The sequence below is a fragment of the Poecile atricapillus genome, chromosome 5 (genome assembly GCF_030490865.1).
Source record: "Poecile atricapillus isolate bPoeAtr1 chromosome 5, bPoeAtr1.hap1, whole genome shotgun sequence".
In the NCBI taxonomy this organism is placed as follows: Eukaryota; Metazoa; Chordata; class Aves; order Passeriformes; family Paridae; genus Poecile; species Poecile atricapillus.
Genome location: NC_081253.1, coordinates 4943186 through 4967446, shown reverse-complemented (window position 1 = coordinate 4967446; position 24261 = coordinate 4943186). Strand labels below are relative to the sequence as shown.

Sequence of the window (24261 nt, the reverse complement as noted above, 5' to 3'; positions counted from 1 at the left end):
GTCTCTAAGTGACAAGAATCACCTAAATCTGTCCATTAACCACACAGAAATGTTAGGCCAAACAGTACAATTATCATCCACATTGAAAAAAAATTAATTAAACAAAATGGCAAGCTAAGTAATTTGCCAGTAAAAAGATCCCCGTATCTCCTCATTTACCATTTTTTAACTCTTTTTACTTAGAAAAAAACACACTAATAATGGATTCTTTATCATTCAAAATATACATTCAAGAGCTATCAAAGATAAATTAGAATCTATAAGAGGGCATAAAAGGAAATTAAACAAATATCACATTTAAACGCCTTTAAAATACTTTGCAACAAGGAAAAAATAATGTTTTTATAATTTATAATTACCCATATCTGGGATCCAAAGCAATGGCCCTCGGGTGTTCCATAGCTCCAGCTATTAACGTTGTCCTCAAAGTGCCATCGAGTTTTGCTACTTCAATTTGGTCCAAATTGCTGTCTATCCAGTAAATGTTTCCTGCTATCCAATCCACAGTCAGACCTTCAGGAGTGGCCAGGCCGTGTTGTACCACAACCTCAATGGCGCTAACGCCTTAAAGAAAAATTAAAACATAAGAAAGAAAACAGAAAAAAAGAGATTTTTAAAGAACTAATGTAGAGACTGGTAGAGTGAACACGGATATACAATTTTATGAGATGTTCTTGGAGTGAATCCTGGATTATTTGGGGTTTGCCTTTTAGATGAAAGCACTGGAACATACAGTTCAACAAAGAACATTTTGTAGAAACTATTTTGTATATATTATGAGATTATATTGAGTTATAGCCCATCGTTATGTCACCAGAGCAAAGAAAAAGTCTTTCTGGATGCTATAAAATTTTGAAGCAGAATCTTCCACTTAGTGAGAGGAGATAATTTATCAGACATCTGAGAAATTCTTATACTTTTTTAATAAGGTGAAGATTCACTGCAAAAATAATTAAATAAAAAAATAAAATAAATCAATATTGCACTCATTGGACCAGGAAGAAACACCAATCCTTTGAAATTGCCATTTTCTTTCCCCTAGAGCATACTGCAAAAGGAAACTTCCGTTATCAAAGTATTTTTTCTGCCTGGAAATGAAGTATGACCTTGATCTACCCCTTTTCAAAGGCAGAATGCCATCATAAATTGTGATTCTGTGAATGGCAGCTCAGTTAGGACTGACCAGGTCTAACACCCTGTAACTGCAGCTGCTCTCACTGTTAAGAGAATAAAGATTCAGTCCATACCTCCAGTATCAGAGAGCTTGCCTCTGTAAATTTTGTCCTCCACCACATCTGTCCAGTACAGTAAACTCTGGCTGAAATGAAAATCCAGGGCTATTGTATTTCTTAAGCCAGGAACTAAGAGGCTGTAGTCACGCTTGTGAAGATCAATTTTTCTGATCTCGTGCCGAATAGAAAAAATTATGAAAGCCTCAAATGGATCTGGAAGACAAAGATTAACCATTTCAAAAGAATAATAAAAAAAGATATTGCTACAAATTGGTATAAATGGCAAGCAGAAGGTGAACAACAGAATACTTTATCGGGAGAAAGAGATGATTAAAACAATTCATCTTTTGATAAGGAGTCTTTCAATTACTTTTTAAGTCCAACAGACTTCTTAATTCTCCCTTCTAGCATTATCTTTGATCCAAACTAGAGATATTAGACATTAAATTTGGGAATATCAGACTCAGTCATTGAACTGTATTTTGTAGCTCTAGCAGAACGAGTCCATAATTAGAGCTTTAAAAAGTCACATTATCAAATTTAAAATCTTCTGCTCAAAAGGTTCAGAAAAAAGAAGCCATTAAAATATACGTTGTTTCAAAGGTCAATCAGCTGAAACAATTTACTAATACATAAAGTACCTTTTGAATTTACAGTTTACCATGTGTTTTCAATTGAAATGCATAAAAACCCCTTCATGCCAAACTAACAAGCAAGAAAATGAGCATTTGATGTGTTTACTGATACATGTCATCACAAATTCAGCTACGAATGACTTTCTCCTTCCATTGTACATGAATTTTTGCTACATGATTTGTGCCTGTGAGTTGATATCCTAGCGTAAACACAATCAGCACTGGTCAAGCATACTATGAAATTGATTGTTTTTGTTATAGTTCTTGCATAGCTTAGGAAAAGTTTTTCAAGCAAGTAGCTGCATTAATAAAACAAACAAGACAAAAAATTGGATTCTATAAACTGTTGAATCAACTCAGTATATCCACTTTGATAAAGATATTTCTTCACAGCAGTCCTTTTCTGTGAGGAGCTAGTTGTTTCCCCCAAAACACTCTGAGCTCCTTCTCCTAGGGTGAAACAGAGGTTTGCTTTCCATACAATTAAACTTATTTATGTAAAGATTATTAGCAGTTTATGGCAATAGGCAATACTCCTGCTTCTCAAGGCTCCAAAAATACCCAGTTTCTCTCTTGCTCGTTCACTTGAACTCTTCACTGTTCACTTCCTCCTGCAGCTCATCTTCTCCTGATCCCCACTGCACACCCAGACTAAATGATCTGTCATGTCTGGGGCTAATCAGGCACCTCAGCAGAGCTGTGTTTCTGCTCTTGTAGCACTTGCTCACAATCTGGCTTGAACTTTCCAAATGACCCTCCTGTTTGTTAAAGCAGTGAATGACTTTCTGCAAAGCAAATTTTTCAAAGCTCTGGAGCGGTTAAATAATTTAGTGCAGAACAGGATCACTGACATCAGTGGCTGTTTCACAAGCACCACTTATCTGAAGTTGAGACACACTTTAAAGGCACTTCCCAAATTCTGATAAATTGGCAGCTATTATGCAGGAGGCTACTGATCTCTGGGGTTTTTTGGCAATTCCAATGCATAAGAACACAAGTCATAATCCTCACCAGTAGCTTTTTTGCTATTTCTCAGTAATTAACAACACAATGGGGAAAAAAAATGGAACCTAACAAATGAGTGCTGTGTTGGACTGCTTTCTTCATTCAAAGTGCAGGGATTACAGTTTGAGATAAATAACCTACGGTGCAAATTATCTTTATGAAAAGGATTAAAGTTCAGTGAAATCTTGACAGGATTTACAATTGAAATAAACACCACAAAACCCTAAGCTTGGCTGACAACAGCCTGCAACACCGTACCCTCCTCTGAGCACAGCTGTTGAAGAAGAGTGTGAATCAACACAGAAATACAAGAGGAAATGAACAGGTGCTCCAAAAGGTCTAGAAATCATGGCCTGCAAGGGAAGAACAAACAATCTGGAACTATTTAGTCTGAAAAAATGGAATGAGATGATGAGTGGAAGCACATAAAATTCCCTTAAGACATAAAAGGCTTATGAATTGAAAACGGGAAAAATCCTGTTTTCTGTATCAATAACAAGTAGGGCAAGGATTAAAGGCTTAAACTGGACCAGGAATACTCAGAAAGACCAGAAAAACAAAAAAAATCTTCAGGGGAGTGAGTCAACTAAACATTTCACCCCTGGGAAACTCGGAGTTTAGCACTGAGGATGTCCTGAAGGTCTTGGACAGCAGATAAGCAGCAGCAGTATTAGCTAGACTTTGATCTTCATTCCAACCTGACCATTCAATGGCTCTATAAAATCAGCATCATTACCATGAATTGGAAATTTCAGGCTCTATCAAATAATTTTATTTTATTTTTTTCAAATATGCTTCCATCACCTGATAAACACAAAATTTGATGTTATTTTCCTGATTAATTTTCTAGAAATTGAAAGCAAATACTTTTTATTCTGGAAATTGATTAAAAGTATTTCTGCAAAGTCTCAAATCAATATAGTGGTTATTGACCATATTCTTTGCAACTTTCAGGAAAATTAAGTGTTAGCAATTTGTTAGAGAAAGTGCAGAAATGTATGATTTTTCTGATTTTGTAAATACCTCAAACATTTTTCCAGAAAGGTTAGTGTATAAAATATATTATATAAACAAAGTATAAATGACATAAAAACCAGTAAAAACCGCTCTGAAGAAAACTGCCTAAACAATGACATCAAATGACTCCATAAAGAATAATGTTTCACATTTTTTAGTGGGTTAAATTTAAAATTCATTTAGGAAAAATTCTGACTGAATCTAATTGTTATATTGAATCTTACTGCATCAACAGCAGCACAGCAAGAATCTACACTGTGTTTTTATGAAAATTACCTCAAAAAAAACCCCAATAACTTCATAAAGATTATGAAAAAAAACTTTCATGAAAAGTTTGATGCAGCTCAGAAAGGATTGAACTATTCCCCTCTCCATTTTGGTATTGAAAGGTATCTGGAAATTATAACAAAATTCAGTTTCCAGACAGCTAAGACAGATCAAACAGATAGACACTTCAACCTCTTTTTTTTTTTTTTTTTTTTAAAGATATAGATATATAGATGAAGAGATATAACAGTTTCCACTGCTTAGAAAAGGCTGACTGTCAATTTTAAACTGTTTCTGAACTCATCTAACGTTTATTACACCAAAGTCTGAAAGGTTGAATGTAACATTAAATTTAAATATCTTTTAAGAGCAGTATTTTTTTTGTTTCCCCTGAATGCTTATTATCGTTTTAAAGACCAAATGCAATATATCAGCACAACTTAATTTGAAGTGTGTTCCAAGAGAAACCAGGAGCATAAATATGAAAACACATAATTTGTATTGACTTTCTATCTGAATAATGGAGCTCTGTAACACGTTCTTAGCTCAATCAATACAAATTTAAATCTAAGGAAACATTTAATGTTTGGGAAGTCAGTAATGTAACAATGCCAGAACATCAACAAGCAAAACAGAGGAAAACAAGAGACATGGGAAGTGAAGAAACTCTGGAGGAGAAAGACAACACTTAAAACCCTCAAGAAACGAAGACAACATAAGTAGAAATGAGATACAACAGAGGAAACTAAAAAAGGCTTTGAAAAAGAAAATGGAAAGAGAAGAACTGCTCAGTTGAAAAAAAAGTTAGAATCATATAATTCCTGGATTTTCAGCACTCATACTCCCATTCTAATGGGCTCACAAATAGAAGTTTTACCATATTCTGAAAACGTGCCGCATGCTAACGTTACATGTCATTGCTGTGTACTTGTGAAATGTTTCTTATACATAGGAAAATGCTATTTCAGATAGGGAAAAAAAGCCTAAAGGGCAACGTTCTCATTTTCTTCTGAGTAATTTATTTTTTTTCTTCTGGAAAAAACAGATTATAACTTACTCTTCTAATAGAATACGCACCTCCTCCTGGTTCAAGGCATCTGAAATCACTATGGCTGTTCTAAGAACTACTTCATAACAACTGAAATTATTGAAATAGTAGTTTGGCATTTGGGGGACAGCTTATCTTCATAAGGTCACTTTGAACTTTATTTGCAACAGTATTATATAAAAGTTTTTGCTTTTCTAAGTTCATTCAAGATCTCATGCCCAGAGACTTAAATGATGGGCACATTTTGAGTCTCACAGATTCACAAAAGGAACCAAAATTGTTCTCACTTTCCTAAAATGCCCTTCACACAGTCAACAACTGAAGTGTCAGAGGATCTGTCCTCCAGAGAACTTCCTGTGCCTTTTGAATTACATCAACTGAAAAGGGCCAGGATGATTTCTGCCTCTAAAAGCACATGCCATATTTAATATGGAATAATTTTGTCACAGTTTTGAAGGCATTAGGGTAGAATCATTACAGTTTGTAAAGAAAAGTATCATTTTTCTTTATATCAGCTGACATCACAGGTCTCAGATCACATATTTAATATTATATTCTTTGAAAAAAAATCAGGAGAAATCAATTTGTAACTTCAGATTCTCACCAACATCAGTAAACATTAAGCAGAAATATCTCATGGGCTTAAGAAACACGAGAAACTGTAGTCTCACTTTTCTTATTTAATAGCACAAGTGAGGATACTTCACTTCTTTTCTCCATTTAGTTTCCAAATATTGGTCATTTCTACCTAATTTAGTTTAAAGTTTGTTTCAAGCTTTCCTCATATGAATTGCTAACACTGTCTTAAATCCTTTTAATCTTTTCTTTTCTCTAACCCAGTAAGAATGCACTTTTTTTCAGTCCATAATATAACAAATCAGATTGATCAAAAATCATTGAGAACCAGAGCAAAGCCCTGACATAAACCAAGAAATTTAGCAGCAATCACTGCAGAGTAAGAATAAATAAAGAATATCTTAACCACATTTAGTGAATTTTGAAATATCCAGAAAAACAAAAGACAATGGGGAAAATATTTCTGTTCAGAGTTGTGCAAACTCTGTGAAAGAACAGAGTTAATATAGAATAAAATTATCAAAGAAAACTGAATTATGAAATTCTAGAAGGGAAACTCAATAGTATTTTTAAGTCCCTACCAGGGAGGAAAAGGTGTGATAACAAGTATATTTCTGTTCCACACACAATGCTGCACCTGAAAAACACACCCCTAACATGATGCTTCAGTACTTATTGGTGGTGAACGAGGGGAATACATTCCCTTCTCCTGTTTTGTCTCATGTTGATTTTCACCTTGATTAGTGAGCTGAGCAGGCCCTTACTGCTGTCAAAAAACAAGTGCCCTTAGGGGGGAAAAAACAGCTTAAATATTGCATGCTAAGAGGCAGCATATAATTGCACATTCAAAATTACCCTCTGAACCCTCAGCCAATACTCATCAATATAATGACTGATCCATTTCTTAAAAATACATAGTAAATCCCTCATATAGAATCTAAAATTGTGTAAATATATATATGCCCATACATATTAACCTTACATGAAAAACTGATTAAAAAAAAAAATCAGAATTATACCATATTAACATTCCTAGAAACATCTGGAATTAGCATTCTTAGGTTAGCAACAGCCTAATATTTCAATATCCCTTAGTACATCAAGAATGGGGACAATTTTAATAAGTCCATAGATTGCAATCAACCTCTCATTTGGACAATCCCAGCCTGTATTTCTTATATAGTAAAAAAAAATAAAAAAAAAATAAAAAAAAAATTGAAAGAGGCTCTCAGTAAATGGCCATCACAGCTATTAATATCCTGAATATTGGACATGCACCAAATTCCAACTTACCAGTACTGACACAGCTCTCTCCATCCTTACTGAGCTTCCAGCCTTCGTAACACGAGCACTTGACAGTGTTTTTATGCTGCTCACAAACTTGGCTACACTTCAGGTGCTTGGTGCAGTAATCCATAATCTCACAAGTTTTGTTGTCCGAAGTAAGATTGAATCCTGCAGGGCAGGAGCACACAATTCTTCCTCCAGGAACCACAGAACACTGATGGCTACACCCACCATTGTTAAGTGAACATTCGTCTGAAATAACGAGGAAAAACAACAATTAAGGGCTGTGAAAGCTGTCAGTTATGTTGTGTATAGCATAGTCAACTAAAACACCTACAAAAACTTCCAAGATAGGCAAACAAAATCTTATCTTTCTGAACAGATTTCTACACTTGTTTTTCAAATTATCTGATATGCAACCATTCATCTGATAGCTTTACTGCAACCCTTGAAGATTTTAGCATAGCTCCATGTCCAGTTGGTGATCCTCAAGAGTCAGTGCTGGGACTGACACTGTTTAAAATCTTTATCATGACATGGACAGTGGGGTTGAGGGCACCCTCAGCCAGTTTTTGATGAGACAGAGTTGTGTGAGTGATGCAGCAGGGAAAAGAAGCCATCCAGAGGGATTTTCCAGGCTTGGAAGGTGAGGCCTGTGCCAACAACCTGGAGTTCATCCAAGCCAAATACAGGGACCTGCACTGACTCAGGGCAGTCACAGGCACAAATACAGGCTGGGAAAATAATGGATTGAAAGCAGCCCTGAGGAGGAGGAAGTGGAGGTGTTGGTGGACAAGAAGCACAACATGACCTGGAAATGTGAGCTTGCAGCCCAGAAAGCCAAATGTGTCCTGGGGTGCAGCAAATAAAGCCGTACCTCAAAGGAAGGAGATTCATCCCCTCTGTTCTTGTGAGATCCCAGCTGAAGGACTGAATGCAGCTCTGGGGTCCCCAACATGAGGAAGATGGGGACAATTTGGAGCAAGTGCAGGGAAAACCACAAAAATGTCCTGAAGGCTGGAGCAGTTGTGCTCTGTGAACAGGCTGAGAGCTGGGAGTGGGGAAGAGAAGGTTCCAGGGAGACCTCAGAGTCCTTTCCAGGGCCTAAAGGGGCTCCAAGAGAGCTGGACTTGGGACAAGGGCCTGCAGTGACAGGACAATGAGTGGCTTCAAACTGACAGAGAACAGGCTAGATTTGACATTGGGAAGAAATTTGTGACTTTTTGGGTGCTGAGGCCCTGACACAGGTTGCCCAGAGAAGCTGTGGCAGCCCCTGGATCCCTGGAAGTGCCCAAGGCCAGGTTGAAAAGGGTTTGGAGTAACCTGGTTTAACAGAACTATCCCTGCCTAAGCAGGAGGTGGGAACGAGACAAACTTTAAGGTGCCTTCCAAGCCAAACCATTCTACAGCATGAACTCAAGCTTTTGTAGGTGGAGAGAACTGCAGATGAGCTGAAGTCCTTTCCTACACATCGATGACCTTTAAATTGTTTACCTCCAGGAATGTTTTAAGGGGTTTGAAAATGAAAGACTTGTCTTCTATGTGTTATCTGAAAAAAACCTAAAACATCAAATATAAACTCGGTATGACTTTAACTAAACAAAAATCCTCACATAGGAGTGAGGATATCTAGCACATATCTAGTGCTAGAATTTCAGTGTGAGAGCCTTTTTCTCAGCAGGAAGTATCACAACAGACAGTATCATGAACAATCAGAAAAACTGTCAAAAAAAATCAGAAAAATCAGAACAATCAGAAAAAGGTGTCTAAAAGAAGTACCACAAAGATCGCCTTCATCAGATCCATCAGGACAATCTCTTCTCCCATTGCAGAGCTTCTCAGGCTGTAGGCAGATGGAGGTATCATTAGCACAAGGGTATTTTGGTGGTCCACACAAATAGCCCTCGCAATTATCCTCATCAGACTGATCCTCACAATCAATATCGCCATCACATAGCCACGCTTTGCTAATGCATCTCCCTTGGGGAAAAGAGACAATAAACACAGGAAATCAGACTGGAAGCAAACTTTAGGAGGAAAAAGAAAAACCTTCAAAACAATATACAGATTTCTTTTCTCTTTTTTTTATTGTTCTTTTCTATTAATATTTCTTTCCTCTTTGATGAGCAGAAAGAAACCCACTCACACTTATACTCTGATGCATCTTCCACAGCTCTTTTGACAATCTAATTTTCCAAACAACACCAATTCCACTCATTTTTGAGCTGAACAAAACTGCATATAGGCAGGACACAACTTCAAAACCTGTTAAATACACCAAATGATACTACAATTTTCTAATTATTTTTAATTTGTGCTTTTCTTTATCTCTCTTATCTTCTACTTCAGCAGCCCTCCATGGGAGCAATATTTCAATATATAACTTTTAGTTACCATGGGTTTGAAAAGCAAAAGTCTTTCTAGGAAGGAGACACAACCCATTCCCCAGTGATGTCAGATAAATGATCAGCTTTTAGGTAAAATAACTACAGCAGATTAAGTTTCTTAAATTACTTCAGTTTTGGCAAACCAGCGTTCAGCTCATGTCTCAAAAGTGCAAAAAGGGATTTGTGATGACCATCAAAGTTTAGAAATGCAAGAAGGCCTCTTGATTAAGAAAAAAAAAAGATTTTAATCTTTAAAATCATGCAGGTATTAAATTAGACTCAACAAGAGCAAGGACTTTAATTAAAAGAGCCAAGACTGTGAATGCTGACACAGGTGTGTGTGTGTGCTCCCCTCCCAACCTATTTTTCTACTTGCTACCTACAGGCAGGAGGATTTAGCTGTAACTTTTGATAACACTGTGACTGAACAGAAATGTCATGTACTTTATTTTCCAATAGAGAACAGATAGAACAATGGTTAATGAAGCTGATCCAGAAAATTTTGAGGGTTTTTTTTTTATCCATTAAGTAATTATGCACAGAAAATCAGTTGGGATGGGAAGGAAGATCCTGGGAATGTTTAGTTCCACTGACAGCAATTCTGTAGGATGCTCAGGCACTGACCAGCAAAGCCTGAGACTCCTAAATTCAAATCTGTTCAGAATGAACTGACACAACTTCTTGCCCACCCTTCCCAGCTTATACAATATCAGATTTAAATTTTTTTAAAAGCAAATATTTGTTGTAGATTGGATTAATGCATTTGGTTTGACATTTTAGTCTTCTTTTCATGCAAAAAATGCTGATGTCCTCACAGAAAGCCAAGGGGATAAAAGACAGTGGAATAAGAATGCTGAAAAAAGCCCCATGACTCTGCAGCACTCACGAGGAAAATGTGAGACTGTTTTCACTTTTGGTGAAGGAAAGGAAGAAATGAAACTTCAGGATCAAACTACGCTGAATGTGGGGTTTAAACAACAGAACATCATTTTGCCAGTGCAAAATCAACTTGAAAACAAACAGGGAGGGGTGACAATTAGAATGAAAAACTTCCACCATTTTCTTTACTGGCCAAAGCCCCAAATATCCCATACTGAATGGACAGAACTGCACAGACACAAGGAAACAAAATTGTATGCATGATATGTACGCAGTTTATCATTACAAGTGTTTCCAAAAAGTGTCCCTATTCTTTATTATCCTGAATGATCATTGATTTTATATATTACTATAACACAGCAGTAGCATGCAAGCTAATGGAAAATACCAACATGAACCAAACCAACCATAACCCAAAGTAAATTGAAGTTGCTTCCAGTAGTGCTCCTAATCTGTTATTTTAATCTTTTATGCATTCAAATGTTTGCAGAGAAAATCAGTTTCCCTGCCTTTCTTGTACCTTAGTGAAGATATGTTTTACAGTGAAAGATTCATCTTTCATTTTGATAGATATGACATGGTCTTAAGTAGAATATTCTTTCAAGGAATTAATCTTTGCCAAGATTCTAAAGAGATGGACTTAATGAAATATTATGACTGTCTTCAAATCATTACTTAAAATTCACTGAAGTATTTTTCCTTTATTGCTCCTTAGTGAAACTCACACTTCTGGTTTCCAGGAACCTCTTTAGTAAAATTCCATCATAAATTAATTGCCTCAATAGCTGTATCTGCCCTTTTCCATGGCTCTTTTGTGTAACACTGTGAAACAGAAAGCTTGAGCAGCAACTATGTGGGAAAGCCTGATCCAAATGCTTCTCCAATGTTTTTATTTCCTATAAATATTATCAACAGAATTAACTATTCATGCACCACTTGAATCTTTGTCAGGATAATGATCCCAGGAGGTTTTTTGACTGATTACATCTTCATCCATAGGAAAACTGCTTTGGTAGAATATTAATTGCACTGTTTCCTCTTACAGCTAATTCTTACTGCCTAAAGCTGTAATGTAACACCTTCCTAAACTACAGAATGGACTCAATCTCAATCCCATCAACTACAGAGTGTTCCAATCTGACACATTTAACAAAATGTTGTGACAGTCAATGATCTCATTTGTCCTGTAGAACACACATGGGACCTTAGACTGAATCACCTTGTTTCAAAAATGTGGTCATTACTCAATCTAAAGATTTCAGTAGAAAGCAGATGTTTATAAATGACTCCTGGATGAGACAGGAGAGAAACAAAACAAAACAAAAGGAAAATAAAAAAACAAAGAAAACCAGGCCTAAAGAAGAGAGCTGTTACCACAGAAAACAATTTTGCCATGAATGAAGGATAAAAATACTACCCACTTCCTCATCACTTTCTGGAAAATCTTTCCTTCCCAGCCTTCCTCAGCACCAGTTTCTTTGGTCACAAATCTAATCTGTACTCTGACAATCCCCATTCAGACAGAACCAGTGCTGCTGCTGTTATATTCTTCCAGCATCACCGTGATCAGCACCCACTGATTTGATTTCCCTTGTGTACATTCCTTATTTTCCATTCCAAACCAATACTACTTTCCTCAAAATCTTTTTTCCTCTCTAATTTATTATTACATGTAAGGAAAAAAAAAAATAGAAAGTATGAAAAAATAGTTCAAAGAGTAGCATCAAAAATGGTAGGACACCATCAACTGCTGCTTGAAAAAATAAAAAGAGCAAGTATAACAAATAAAATTCCAGCTCAGATGTACTGCTTACTAAACTGAAATATTCATGTCCCTTTTGCATTTGTCTTCACAGAAGCACTTTAGTATGATCATTAGAGTAATTAGATGACATTTAAAGTTACATTGCACAGATTCTGCTCTTGGTGCAGCACTACTGACTGAAAAGTAGGGAGATGGAAAAAAAAAAAAAAGGATAAATTTATGTAGTACATAAAATTGAGCTGAAGTATATGACTGTAATAATTTTTAGAAGACAGAACCAGAATTTAAAATAGAAAGTTGGGCCTTTGTACAATTTAAATTAATCTAGTCTAATTTAAAAGAATCCTAATCTAATTTAAAACGAGAAAATAATTGGCTAGCAGCAACCCAAGAGTAGTCAGTCTCAATCAGGAATTACTGCATCTCACATCCCGCTGCTGTGCAGCCTCTAGTATATTTTTCATCGCACGTCACTACAAACAAATGGTTTTTGGGACCCAGCATGGGATGGTTTTGATAAAAATTAGAAAAGCAACTCCGAAATCTGGTAGCTCAAGTACCCTGCAGCATTTTGGCTGACTTTGGGTACAACAGCTCAAGGGCTGCCCAGGCTGGAGAGTTACAGTGAGACCAGCAAAAATTATAAAGGTGTAAAAACATAAAACAGAAAAGGAAGATATGCAAGGGGAGAAAAATAAAGTATTTGTTTATTCAACAAATAATGATTTTAGGGACCCATATGGCAGAAGTTACTCAATATCTGAAGGAGTCAGATGACTTGTTAGGAATAAAATGTTCAACTACTAGAGGAAAATGACAAAAGACCATCCATACAGGTACAGAACACCCTCCATGATAGACTCTTAACTGAACCTTGGAAAGGGATGGGGTATGATGGGTTCTTGAGAGCACCATCCCTGTAAGCAGAAATATCCCTTTTGGCTGAATGCTGACAAACTCTGGTTTTGTGGCTTGGCACTCATGCCTGTGGCATTGTGACACATTAACCAAAGCCACAAAAGCCCAGTAAGGAAAGACCCTGCAGCTACTATTTACAGACATAAAATGAAAAGAAATAAGCAAAAAATGGGCAGCGCCATCTCACTATTGCTGTTCTCACTATTGCTGTTCTCACCAGCTGCCACTTCCCTCCCAAAGAACTGTCTGCTTCAGCTCCCTCCATACACAGTTCCTACAGAGACCATTCTGTATCAGATGTCACCACCCAGCATCTCTGAGGGGACAATTAGCCAGTGCCTCCTCTGCCATAAATGTGCAATCCAGGCAACATTATTTGTTTAGAATCACGCACAGAGAAAATTACATTTCTTCTGAAACATTCCAGTAACTATTTCTCATGAACCCATTACTACTCTGTTGCCCAACCACATGGAAAAAAAAACCAAAAAAACCCCAAAAAACTGGAAAAGTAACTAAATAGAAATTTGCCCAGGCTGTTTTCTTCTACAGTGCATTTCTACATGCCTCCCTCAGAACAGCAATTTTGCTCCTTCCAGGAGGAAGGAATATTGCAAAAGAGAAAATTATGACTGTCATAACTGGTTGCTCCAGTGCTGTTTCCACTCAACAAACAAGCACGATTGCATTTTCCTTCAAATCAAATCCATATACCCTTGAATTTAGCAATATGTTGATGAAAATTTTTGGACTTGCTGTATTTCTATATGGCAGCCAGAGAAGTCAAATTTCACCCTGTAAACTGAGACAGTGCCCTCCTTTACCACAACTACATGAATACAAACATAGGGAAGTACATCATGAGGAAATGTAGCTTGGACTGAGGACTTTGAAATGGGGTTCTAGTTCTCTGTTGAAAAGACAATTAAAATTTAAATTACATAAAAAATGACAATGAAAAGACATTAAGACAATCGTGCTGAATTTAAATCCTTGCTATTTCCTGTTATTATGGCATCTGTATTTGGAAAATCTTAGTTTACCACCAGAAAGGGGTTTCCATTCTCTGTACCTAAAATCATTCAGGACAAGTAAAAAACCTTAACCCAGTCTAAGAACCAAACTTTTCTGAGAGGAATAAAACCTATTAACTAAAATCTGCACTTATCTTGTATTCCACATTGCCTCTAACCTCTCTGCTATCTCTTGACTAACGTAGTAATATCTTGTCTCATTAGCTTTCCAAATGCAGCTGATGAAAGTAAACCTCATCTATTGAGATTTATTCACCTTTCTTGCCACTAATAATTCTGCTTTGGCCACTTGGACTGGTGTTAGCTTTACCCCATTTAGGTGCTGGGAAATACATTTGCTGCTGGTGCTGACTATTTCCTGTATCAGGGTTTCTATCAATCACTTTCAGGAAACACACCACACTGTTGGAAGTGAACAATCAATTGTTACTTATAGAAAGTGTTTCATAGCAGCTTATTCTACACGTCTTTAGGGAAATAGTAAGAACACAAAAGGAAATGGGTTTTTTTAGACACAATTCAGCATTTCATATTTCTTTTTCAAGACATCATGATTTTTAGAACTTTAAAATCCATGAGCAAGTAAGATACTTTTGGATAGAGGTTACACAACTCCTCTGACACATTTATTGTGCTTAGCTGTAACACAGACATGTGAATGGGTTCTCCCTTCTTTCAATATTTTTAGTTGAGCAATATATATTCAATATAGTGACAATGATATTCCTGCTTCTTATAGCATTCATTAAATAATGCTTTGAAAGTTATTTTAGCCCTAATATCACACAAAGCTTCGATAAAAATGACAAAAAATATTAATACTGTGCTGACATATTAAACTTTTCCTTAACTGGACTTTCCATTAAAAAAAGGTTCCATCTAAACATTACTTTTTATATCCTTGTGTATCCTCATGCAATGATTGCCACATTCTTTTTACATCTTTTAGTGAATTATTCTTAGAGGAAAAAAAAAAACAAAAAAAAAAAACCCATAATCAAAGAATGTATTTCTCTTCCACTACTACACTTAAAATTTCCAGTGCTGTAGTTGCAATTCTTCGAAGTATTCAAGGTACTTTATACCGTTTTATTCTACTTACTTCTAGGGCCATAAAAGAGAAATAGAAGAAAATACCTGAACTTTCGAGTACTATTAAATGTTTTATTTAAGCATTTGGTGTGATGTACCATCACAGAGAGTGGTTTCAACTTTAAGTCATCTCAAAACCCATCCATTTTATGTTGTAAATCAGAAAACAGAGCATGTAAATCAATATTATTTTCCTAGGTAGGAATACAATGAGTAACCTCACCTTATTAGTACTAAACATTAGTTAAAGAGTAGATATGAGATCAAACAACACAAAATCACACACATACACAGAGTAAGTGGGAGGAAAATGCCTCTGCAAGCACCTACCTGTACTCTTGCAGGAGAACTTTGTTTTGTCATCACACGCTCTCAGAGTTCCATTACAGCCTTTCTCATCACTCCCATCTTCACAGTCCTTTTCTCCATCACAGCGCCACAGCTCAGGAACGCAGTTCCCATCAGGACTGCACTGAAATTCCCTCCCACTGCACCTTCCAGGAGAGGGAGTTTCTTAGAAAAATAAGAATAACATTGAAGAATTTGCTCGTGTGCCTTTTTTCCCATTCCAAGTCTACACTGACTCAGAATTCTCGTCCTAACCAAGCCAAAATCAGAGTCCCCAAGTATAACATTCAAAATGCCCCATTCCATCCTATAACTCATCACCCCAACACAAGCTTCAGACAAACTCTCTTATCCTCCTCACTTTCTTCACTCCCCCTCCACCACATGCTTAATACCAGTTTTTATTTCCTTGTTTCACATCTGTCAGACAGGAAGGAGTTTGGAGGTATAAGGAGGTATAAAGCTGATGAAGTTTCCCTGGTGCTTCATAAACCCCGTGCTTAATCCTAACGCTGGTTTCCCTTATCCTTCCTTGTTCTCCTTGTTTACCCAACAAGATCCATCTCCTGATGCACAAAACCTGGAGCCCACTCGTGTCTGGTTTGTGCTAGAGCTGCTGGAGCTGTTCCAAACTCCACAGCAAAGGAGCTTCACTCAGTGCAGCCCTGGAATCAGTGCTGACTGCTTCAAACAATAATTACTGGGAGATTTTAATTATTCATCACATACATAATTCTCTAAGTATTTTCTAGCTTATGGCCTTTTCTATTTTATTCTTGCTTTTCTTTTCCCAAACTGTTACAACTCTATTTCAATTATTTAATAATATACTAATGACAATAACATGAACTTTAAAGTAATGGCTTGCTTATACTTTCCTGTTTTCACCAGAAAGTATTATTTGAATAAATTCTTATAGCACTGTTTATAAATATACATTTTATTTTGTTTTATTTAACATGGCTTTGTTGGTTTTTTTCTTACATAATCTACATTCTTGTATTCTGTTGTAAAAGTTTAAAGCAAGGCTTAAAGTTTCAAAATGGAAATGAACAGGGGTAAAAGTGGGTTGTTCAGTTCCAGACTAATAGTTTTGATTGAGATAGATAAAAATTGTTTTTGTGAATATTGAAAATAAGGACTTCACTTGTGCCAGCATTCTGATTATTCATGCATTTAGATGAGGTATCCAACTAGATTTAGAATATAAAGTTATGAAAAGGGACCAATAACATTGTGTACAATTACTTTGTTGTAAAAAAAAACATTAGGAGAAAAATATGAAAGATATTCCCTCATTCTGATCTGATTATTCTTTATCCTTTGCCATAAGCATCCTTCCTTTCTCCCCCCACTCAAATAAATACAATGTATGGCATTTAAATAGGGCTGTAGTTTGTTAAAATGCTTTTATGTAAAAAAATCCCCTCAAACTAAAAGACTTGCATCACACAAAAATGAGAGTATTACTGTTCCACTGCATGAAAGAAAAACAACAGAAAATATCAATAATCACTTAAAGAATGCCTCTTACAGTCTCTTCACACACCTCTGCAATAAGACAAACACCACATCTAGCATAATTCACTGAAGTAAACTGTAAAACTTATCTCTCTGTAATACCCGTTCTGTTTTCAAATGCATTCCTCTTCATGATACACTTCTGTGTTATCCCATTGCACTTGACATATTTCCCATTCCAGCCTTTACCAAGGTTAAAAGCATCTTCGTTTTTTCCATTGGCTGAAGGTCAGGTATTTATAACAAATTATTCTCTGTGTTTACAAGCATTAAAAATTTGAAAGGGGGAAAAAAAAAATAAATAAATCTAACCTTCCCTGCTGCAGTTTGTTTTGGTTTCATCACTGAAATCTCCACAGTCGTTGTCACCATCACATGCCCAGTGCCCTGGGATACATCTGCCATTCTGACAGCGGAACTGCTCGGCAGAGCACGAGTGAACGCAGCCCAGCTCATCACTGCCATCACCACAGTCATCATCTGCAAACGGCCACATTTTAAAAGATTTTAAAATTTAAAACACCTGAACGAAATATGTAAGGAGAGAAAATAATTTTCAAAGAGAAAATAAACAAAAAAAGGTGAATAAAATAGTATGTTTTCTGCCCATAGGCATCAAACTATTTCTAATTATTTCTAATTATTTCTGATGCACATAATACCTTAAATCTTATTTACTAACAGCACTCAAGTCTGTGAGTGCCATCAAACTCTCCAGTTTTGGGTAATTTAACCCCTTACTCAGTTATGTAATCAGAGACACCGGCAAGGATGAGAAACCTGTAGATTTTCTAAATTTCTTTAGCTGTGTGTAACTACACAGGCTTTCAAACACAGTCAGTTTTCTTTATTCTCTGTGAAAACCTAAGATAGTTAATCACAGACAGAAACAGCTTCGTATAAACTAAAATAAAAACCCGATGAATTTCTTTTCAATAGTATTAAACTTTGTTTCTGTGTGTTTATAAGAGTGTAAAGTGGAGAAAGCACATAAATAACCACAGACTGCAGTTTCTCATTACTCTAATGTTGTAGTCATTACAAGTCTAAAGGCAATTCCTGTAATTTGATTGTGGTCATCAAGGGAGGAAGGAGATAAATATGTTAGGTACACTCTAAAGAGTCTCCATGCACACAAATTCATCAGCACACTGTGATAATTTCGGGAATTTGTCCATTTACAGCTAAAAATTCCTGTCAGACAAACAAAATTATAGAAACACCAAATGCTTTGGAACAACCCAATGTTATTAGGACTGGAGCAACATCATTCCCACACCATAAGCTCTGAGAGGAGATTCATTTTAACATTCAAATGTACACTTTTCCAGTCAAAAGAACTAAATACATTGTGAAGTCTTGCTGGCCTTCACTCTTCAGGGATGCTATTTATTTAACTGAACTTGTCCACAAGAAACAAAAAAATCAGATATATTTGTCACTGAAATATATGTGAAACATGAAACACCCATGTTGTTTTCTAAGAACAGAAAATATTTTCAAAAGCAATAGATTTGCTTCATTTATTTTTTTATTTTTTTTTTAGTAATGAATCATCATACTTCATTCCACATAATATAATATTTGTACCTATTACAATATCCAGTGCCTCATTCCTTATCTGAACCTTCAGTGTTGTTGATTTCTAGGTCAGGTCAGTAATTTAAAAATGCTTTATTCTCTGACCACTTACAAGCCAAACTGACAATATGAGTCTCAGAAAAAAAGAACATCAAAGCAATATTTATGTGACATCCCTCATAATCATTTCAGATATAGAGGACTCGATACTTGCCTGAATCACAGAGCCATTTGCTGCTAATGCATCTTCCATTTCTGCAGATAAACTGAGTTAGGGGCTCACATGTTGGGAATTCTGTGAAAGAATTCAAAAACAAATAAAATGTATTTAACATAACATCCTCTTCAGTAATATTCTGCCACCTTCCTATGTGCATAAATTACACAAGTGTGTTGTAACAAACATCTGCACCTTCCAGGTATTTTAATCTGGAGAGGAGAAAAAGGTGAGACACCAAAAAGATAAAATAACTTTATAGTAAATACTGTCCAAACCCTACTTTTCATCACCATGGGCCATGAAATTCATCACTCTGTGACAAATGGCCTGGTCCAATATTCCCATCAGACCACACCTGGTTTTCCCACTAAACATGACGATATTTAAGACTAACCATAGCTTGATGACTGATACAAACTCTGTTTTCCATGTGCTGATTGACAAAAGGGTTCTCCAATTGCAACAGCACTGCCAGTGAGAGACAGGAAATGGAACACTAAAAAATGGGAAGGTTAAGTACCAAGCTAAAGAACAGCCAAGAAATAAAGTTACTCTGCACTGGCATACTAAAATACCCAAAATTAAAATGTCAGCCTTCACAAACAATTCCTCCCAGCATTCCAGCAAAGCAGTAGGAATCTGAGAAATTCACAAAAAATCATCCGTATTGAACACACATATTTGTTTCTATAATTATTAAATATGCTTCTGAATAGAGTAACTTAAATATATTCTGAATTTTTTCAGGCTTCTTTTTCTTCTAAAGCAAATGAGATAGGTAGATGTGTGCATTTATTATTAACTTGTTAAACACCCTGGAAAATACTGAAGAGTTTTTCTAAACTTTTAAAACATGCCACATAAATATAAAACTTTCTTAGGATGAGAGCTGAAATCACTTTGTTTTTACTGAACCTCACAAAGTTTTGGCTTAAAAAGTCACACTCTGATGAAGCACTAAACCAAACCAGCTTCATCTAATAGGAGATTTAAAAAATATAAATTTTTATTTAAAAATTAAATAATGAACATCAAGAAATTAATTGAACAGAGGTGATTATCCTGCTTCAAAGTAGAAGAGGGTGGGAAGGAAAGCTACCATTGATGACAACACTTTCTGCTTCTAGAAAGTTCTTGTTTCTTTTGTTTGTTTGGTTTTGGTTTTTGTTTGTTTCTTTGTTTTGGGTTTGTTGGTTTAAGGGACTTGATGTTTAGAGTTTTTTGTTTGTTCCTTTGGGTTTTTTGTTAAACAAAACATTATAGTGACAAAAAACATCTCTTCCGAGAAAAAAAAATGCAAGTGTGCAACTGCAGTAGTGCTTAGCCATAATATATGTCCCATGTGCCTCAAGCAAAGCTGAAAGCAACTTTTAATTTCGCTTTCAAACAACTTTTCCACAAATTTAACTCATTCATTAAATGTAATTTTTCTCTTTTCTATACATGAATGCCTCCATGACTTAATTTTCTTTACGTTCACTTGTACAAAGGGAAAGAAACTGATTAAAATGAGTTGTGATTACCCTCACCACCACCACCAGCAGCCAGGTCACAACTCCCAGCCCCCCACAGCCTTTCCAAGAAGGTTTTGTAGCATCTCCAGAGTTTACCTTCCTCATCCTAGAGGACACACAGCACTTCCCCTCATAACCCCTACGGTCCTTTCCTGCTCCACTGACAAGAGATGAACATCCTGCAGCTGATCCACTCCCAGCCCTGTCCTGACCCCCCTGGAGACACTGCAACCAAGAAAGGGCACTCTTGAGCTCCCAGTGAGGTCTCTCCAAAATGTAGACACCAATCTCATTCCTCTGTTTCATAGAAGGAAATATCTCCCACTAAACAGACACATCAGTAAATGCCATTAGCTTGCCCATTAGTGATCAAATTATAGGGCAGGATGAAAAATGAAATATTTGACATTTGCACAGCCACAGTGTTTGAGGATAACAAAACAAGATGCTAAAACATGAGACATGTCAAGTTTTGTTACACAGAAAAAGAGCCAGTGACATAACTCCTGATTAAAAGATCTGAAGAACTAGTCCATGTCAGCTGAGAGCATACAGAACAAAGCTCATGGGAAGGATTTCTGAGGGTGCCAGGAACATCTGTGATCCTGAAGTGCCTGAGAACACGAGGCAGAGGCAGAGAGACTGTTCTAGCACTGAGATTCAGTGCTGTGCCATTAAACAGAGAGTTAGAGCTTTGGGGAATGCTAAATACAAGTCACCTGTTCACTCATCCTACCTCTGTACACAACTGAACTTAGTTGGTTTCAAGCAATTACAAGTCTACCTTAATAATATTATTATTTTTATCCATGTAAAGACTTCATTTTTCACCCCATCCATGCAAGTGCTCAGTGCCAGTTCGGATGGAGCTCCAGTCTAGTGGGAGGAGTCCCTGCCCATGGCAGGGGGTGGGAACAAAATGGCCTTGAAGGTTCTTTCCAACCCAAACCAGCCTGTGATTCTACACTGCAATGCATCATATTCTGTGATTCTGTATCTGCAGACAGCTCATTGACCCCTGTGCTCTCAGACTCACAGCAGTTACCAGTGCCCTGCAAAACAAATGACTATTAAAATCCTTAATTGTTTGGAGGCAGCTGATTAGAGAGAGCACACCCCTCTCTGCAGTATCTCAGCAAAGCAGCAGTCAGCACAGCTGCTGATACTCTCTCATGATAGAACCAAGAATTTTATTTTTTTTCCTGAAAAATACAAGATCAAATATACTTCTTTTGAGGCTTGAAACAGGCTGATTTTATTGACGTCTAGAATATGCTGAAGGGGCCCATGTGCAGAGGTATGTGACAGAGATAAAGAATAATTTTTGAGGGTGACAGCATTTGATAATGGGCTGTAAATTAAAAAAGTCTTGATTGATCTGCATATTTGGTGTTGTAGTTAAAAACTCATTAAATAAAAAATGCTGCACTTGCTTTGGGTTTATTTATCAACCAAACAAATTCTATTAGCCATTTCAGAAATAGTATTATCATTTCAGCTGACTTGAAAAGAGTTGACAAGCTGAAGTTTTAAATGTTACAGAAGAATTTTACTTTTCTCTCCCCGCAAAAGAAAAATCCACTTACCACAGGATGTCATTTCATCAGTTCCATCTCCACAGTCATCCTCCCTGTCACACAGCCATGATGTTGGGATACACCGACCATTCCCACAAGGAAACTGGTTAACCTGACACGTTCTTGCTGTCAAGACAAAACACTCCAAAAATACGAGGGAAATGGACAAGATCCCTTTTGTCTCTAGGTGGGTGTGTGATTTTAGAAGCTGCAGGGTTGGAGGGCACCTCCTGGCCTGCTGCACCTTTCCCCTGCTCTAACTAAACATCATTCACCTCCTTTGATTTCAGAGAAAACTGAGGTCATCTGCAGGGCCGTGTTCTGCCTCTGCTGTGTGGAATTCTTAGTGGCTTCTTCCTCACAAAACATGAAATTCTAAAAAAAGAAATGTGCAAAACTAGGCAGTAAGAAGAGAATTAATATGTACTAATGCTTGAAGTAAACCAGAATCAGAGCATAAAAATGCCCACCAGTTGGAATATTAAAAACCTCTATGCCACACAGTGAACAATGATCTTGTGAATTTTGTATTTACATGGGAAAATGGGAATTAGCCTGTGTGTGATGTGCCTGGCCTGGCTGTTCTTAGAATCCTTGCCTTTGCAAGCACTGAACTGTCATCATCCATTAAAGGAATCAAAGTAGGTCTTTCTCCTGAAGAAATAAGGATCACTAAAAGAATTCATGCTATGTGGCTACAGAAATTACTTAGAAAGGTGATGAATAGTAAAATGTCACTAAAAAGCTAACAGAAAGCTCTCATTATGTATAATTTTATTTAAAATTTGAACCTGTAACAATGCCAGTGATAGCAACACAGATTTTGATTCCAAGTTTAAGCTTTTAGAATTCACCTTGTTGCTATTCTACACTTTAAAAAACTGGCTGATCTGTCAAAAACCCCAGTGTCTGAGAGAATATTTCTTCATTTCTTATTTTCAACTGCCATTTTCCTTTTTCTGCAGAGAAGTAGCCCAAAACTCAGAAGAGGAACACGTTTAAAATATTTCAAATAATAATTTTTTTTAAACATTAACTGTGTTTGCCACTGGAGGAATAAATGGAAAACCAGAACACAAAATTTGGTCCATTGCCAACTGACAAAGGGTTAAGAAAAAAAAAAAGGTCTTCAAATTAGACTCTCACCCTACAAGCAAACAGTTGGATATCAAAGAACATCAAGGCAGTGAGACAAGAGGGAATATTTTAATACACAATGTGTGTTGTCTTGCACTGCACTTCAGTTCAAAACACTCATCAGCTTATTGATGGCTGGCAGGTTGCATATTTGAGATTTAATGCTTGTTTAGAGCACTCTGACAACAAGCACTAAACATCACTTCCACCCAAGCAAAGGACAGATTGGGAATTCCATGATTTACTACACTGGAATCAGTAAACAATCCTCATCTTGCTATTTGCTTGAAAACCCGCTCTCAAGTTAATAACTCAGAAATTAAAAGAGTTTCAAGGCACCGAGTTGAAACTCTACAACTAATTATGCATAAAGTAAATCAGCATAAAATAAAATTTACTGGTGACATGGCACCCATCACAGCACGCTAATAAACAGAGTTCTAACTGCCAAAAAAGATTTGTACCTCAAAATTTGTACCTGAGCATTGCTTTGACAGTCGACCCATATGGAGAGATTAAGAGCTGAATAACTTTGGGAAGCACAGCCAAGCACATGGATTAAGTAAAATATAATTTGCATTCCAGCCTTGGTGGCATCAAAATCTGAATTCCTTTAATACATCAGTAATCAGATTACAAGTAGCAGCCTGGTTCAGTTCAGTTCAAATCAGTCCTGAACTATTCATGGAAATAAGTTAGAGAAAGTTAGAGAACCTGTTTGCACGACCAAGTAAAATTTTTACCTGCACAAGTTTTGTTTGATTCGTCTTCGTTATTACCACAATCATTAGCTCCATCACAAAGCCACCTCTTGGGAATGCAGCGATTATTTTGGCACTTAAACTGATCATCAGGACAACTGTGATTGACTGTGGAGAAGAAAAGAGAGGGTTTTTTTCCCAAAGAAAATAATCTGAGAAGAACATCTGTGAAATCTGAGAAGAGCACATTAAATGCCGTTCCCTAGTGATGCAGGCAGTGTGGTTATTCTGGATGTATAACCACCACGACATAAGGATTGTTCAGCAAACCAGTCAATTACAAACATCACAGTACTTCAATCATAAATTAAATAATATCTAGTAAAGTTGCCAACATGGAGATCCTCTCCTATTAGGTGATAAAAGCAGTATATTACAGTGTTGTTTCCCTAAAGAAATATGCTCTGGATCCCATTTGGGCAGTGTGATGATGTTTGCAAACTAAAGTGAATATAAACAA

General features: G+C 36.5%; 1 protein-coding gene across 1 annotated transcript in view; it reads right to left on the bottom strand.

Moving 5' to 3' along the window:
* Positions 1 to 24261, bottom strand: part of LRP1B (LDL receptor related protein 1B) — a 473299-nt gene that overhangs the window by 179089 nt on the left and 269949 nt on the right. Inside the window, exons 19-27 of the mRNA XM_058839737.1 lie at positions 23784 to 23909; positions 21913 to 22029; positions 18807 to 18887; positions 17324 to 17491; positions 15473 to 15655; positions 8847 to 9047; positions 7074 to 7319; positions 1248 to 1445; positions 360 to 564 (exon numbers count right to left, since the gene is read on the bottom strand). Coding sequence (XP_058695720.1) covers positions 360 to 564; positions 1248 to 1445; positions 7074 to 7319; positions 8847 to 9047; positions 15473 to 15655; positions 17324 to 17491; positions 18807 to 18887; positions 21913 to 22029; positions 23784 to 23909 — 1525 coding nt within the window. The remainder of the gene's footprint in view (positions 1 to 359; positions 565 to 1247; positions 1446 to 7073; positions 7320 to 8846; positions 9048 to 15472; positions 15656 to 17323; positions 17492 to 18806; positions 18888 to 21912; positions 22030 to 23783; positions 23910 to 24261) is intronic.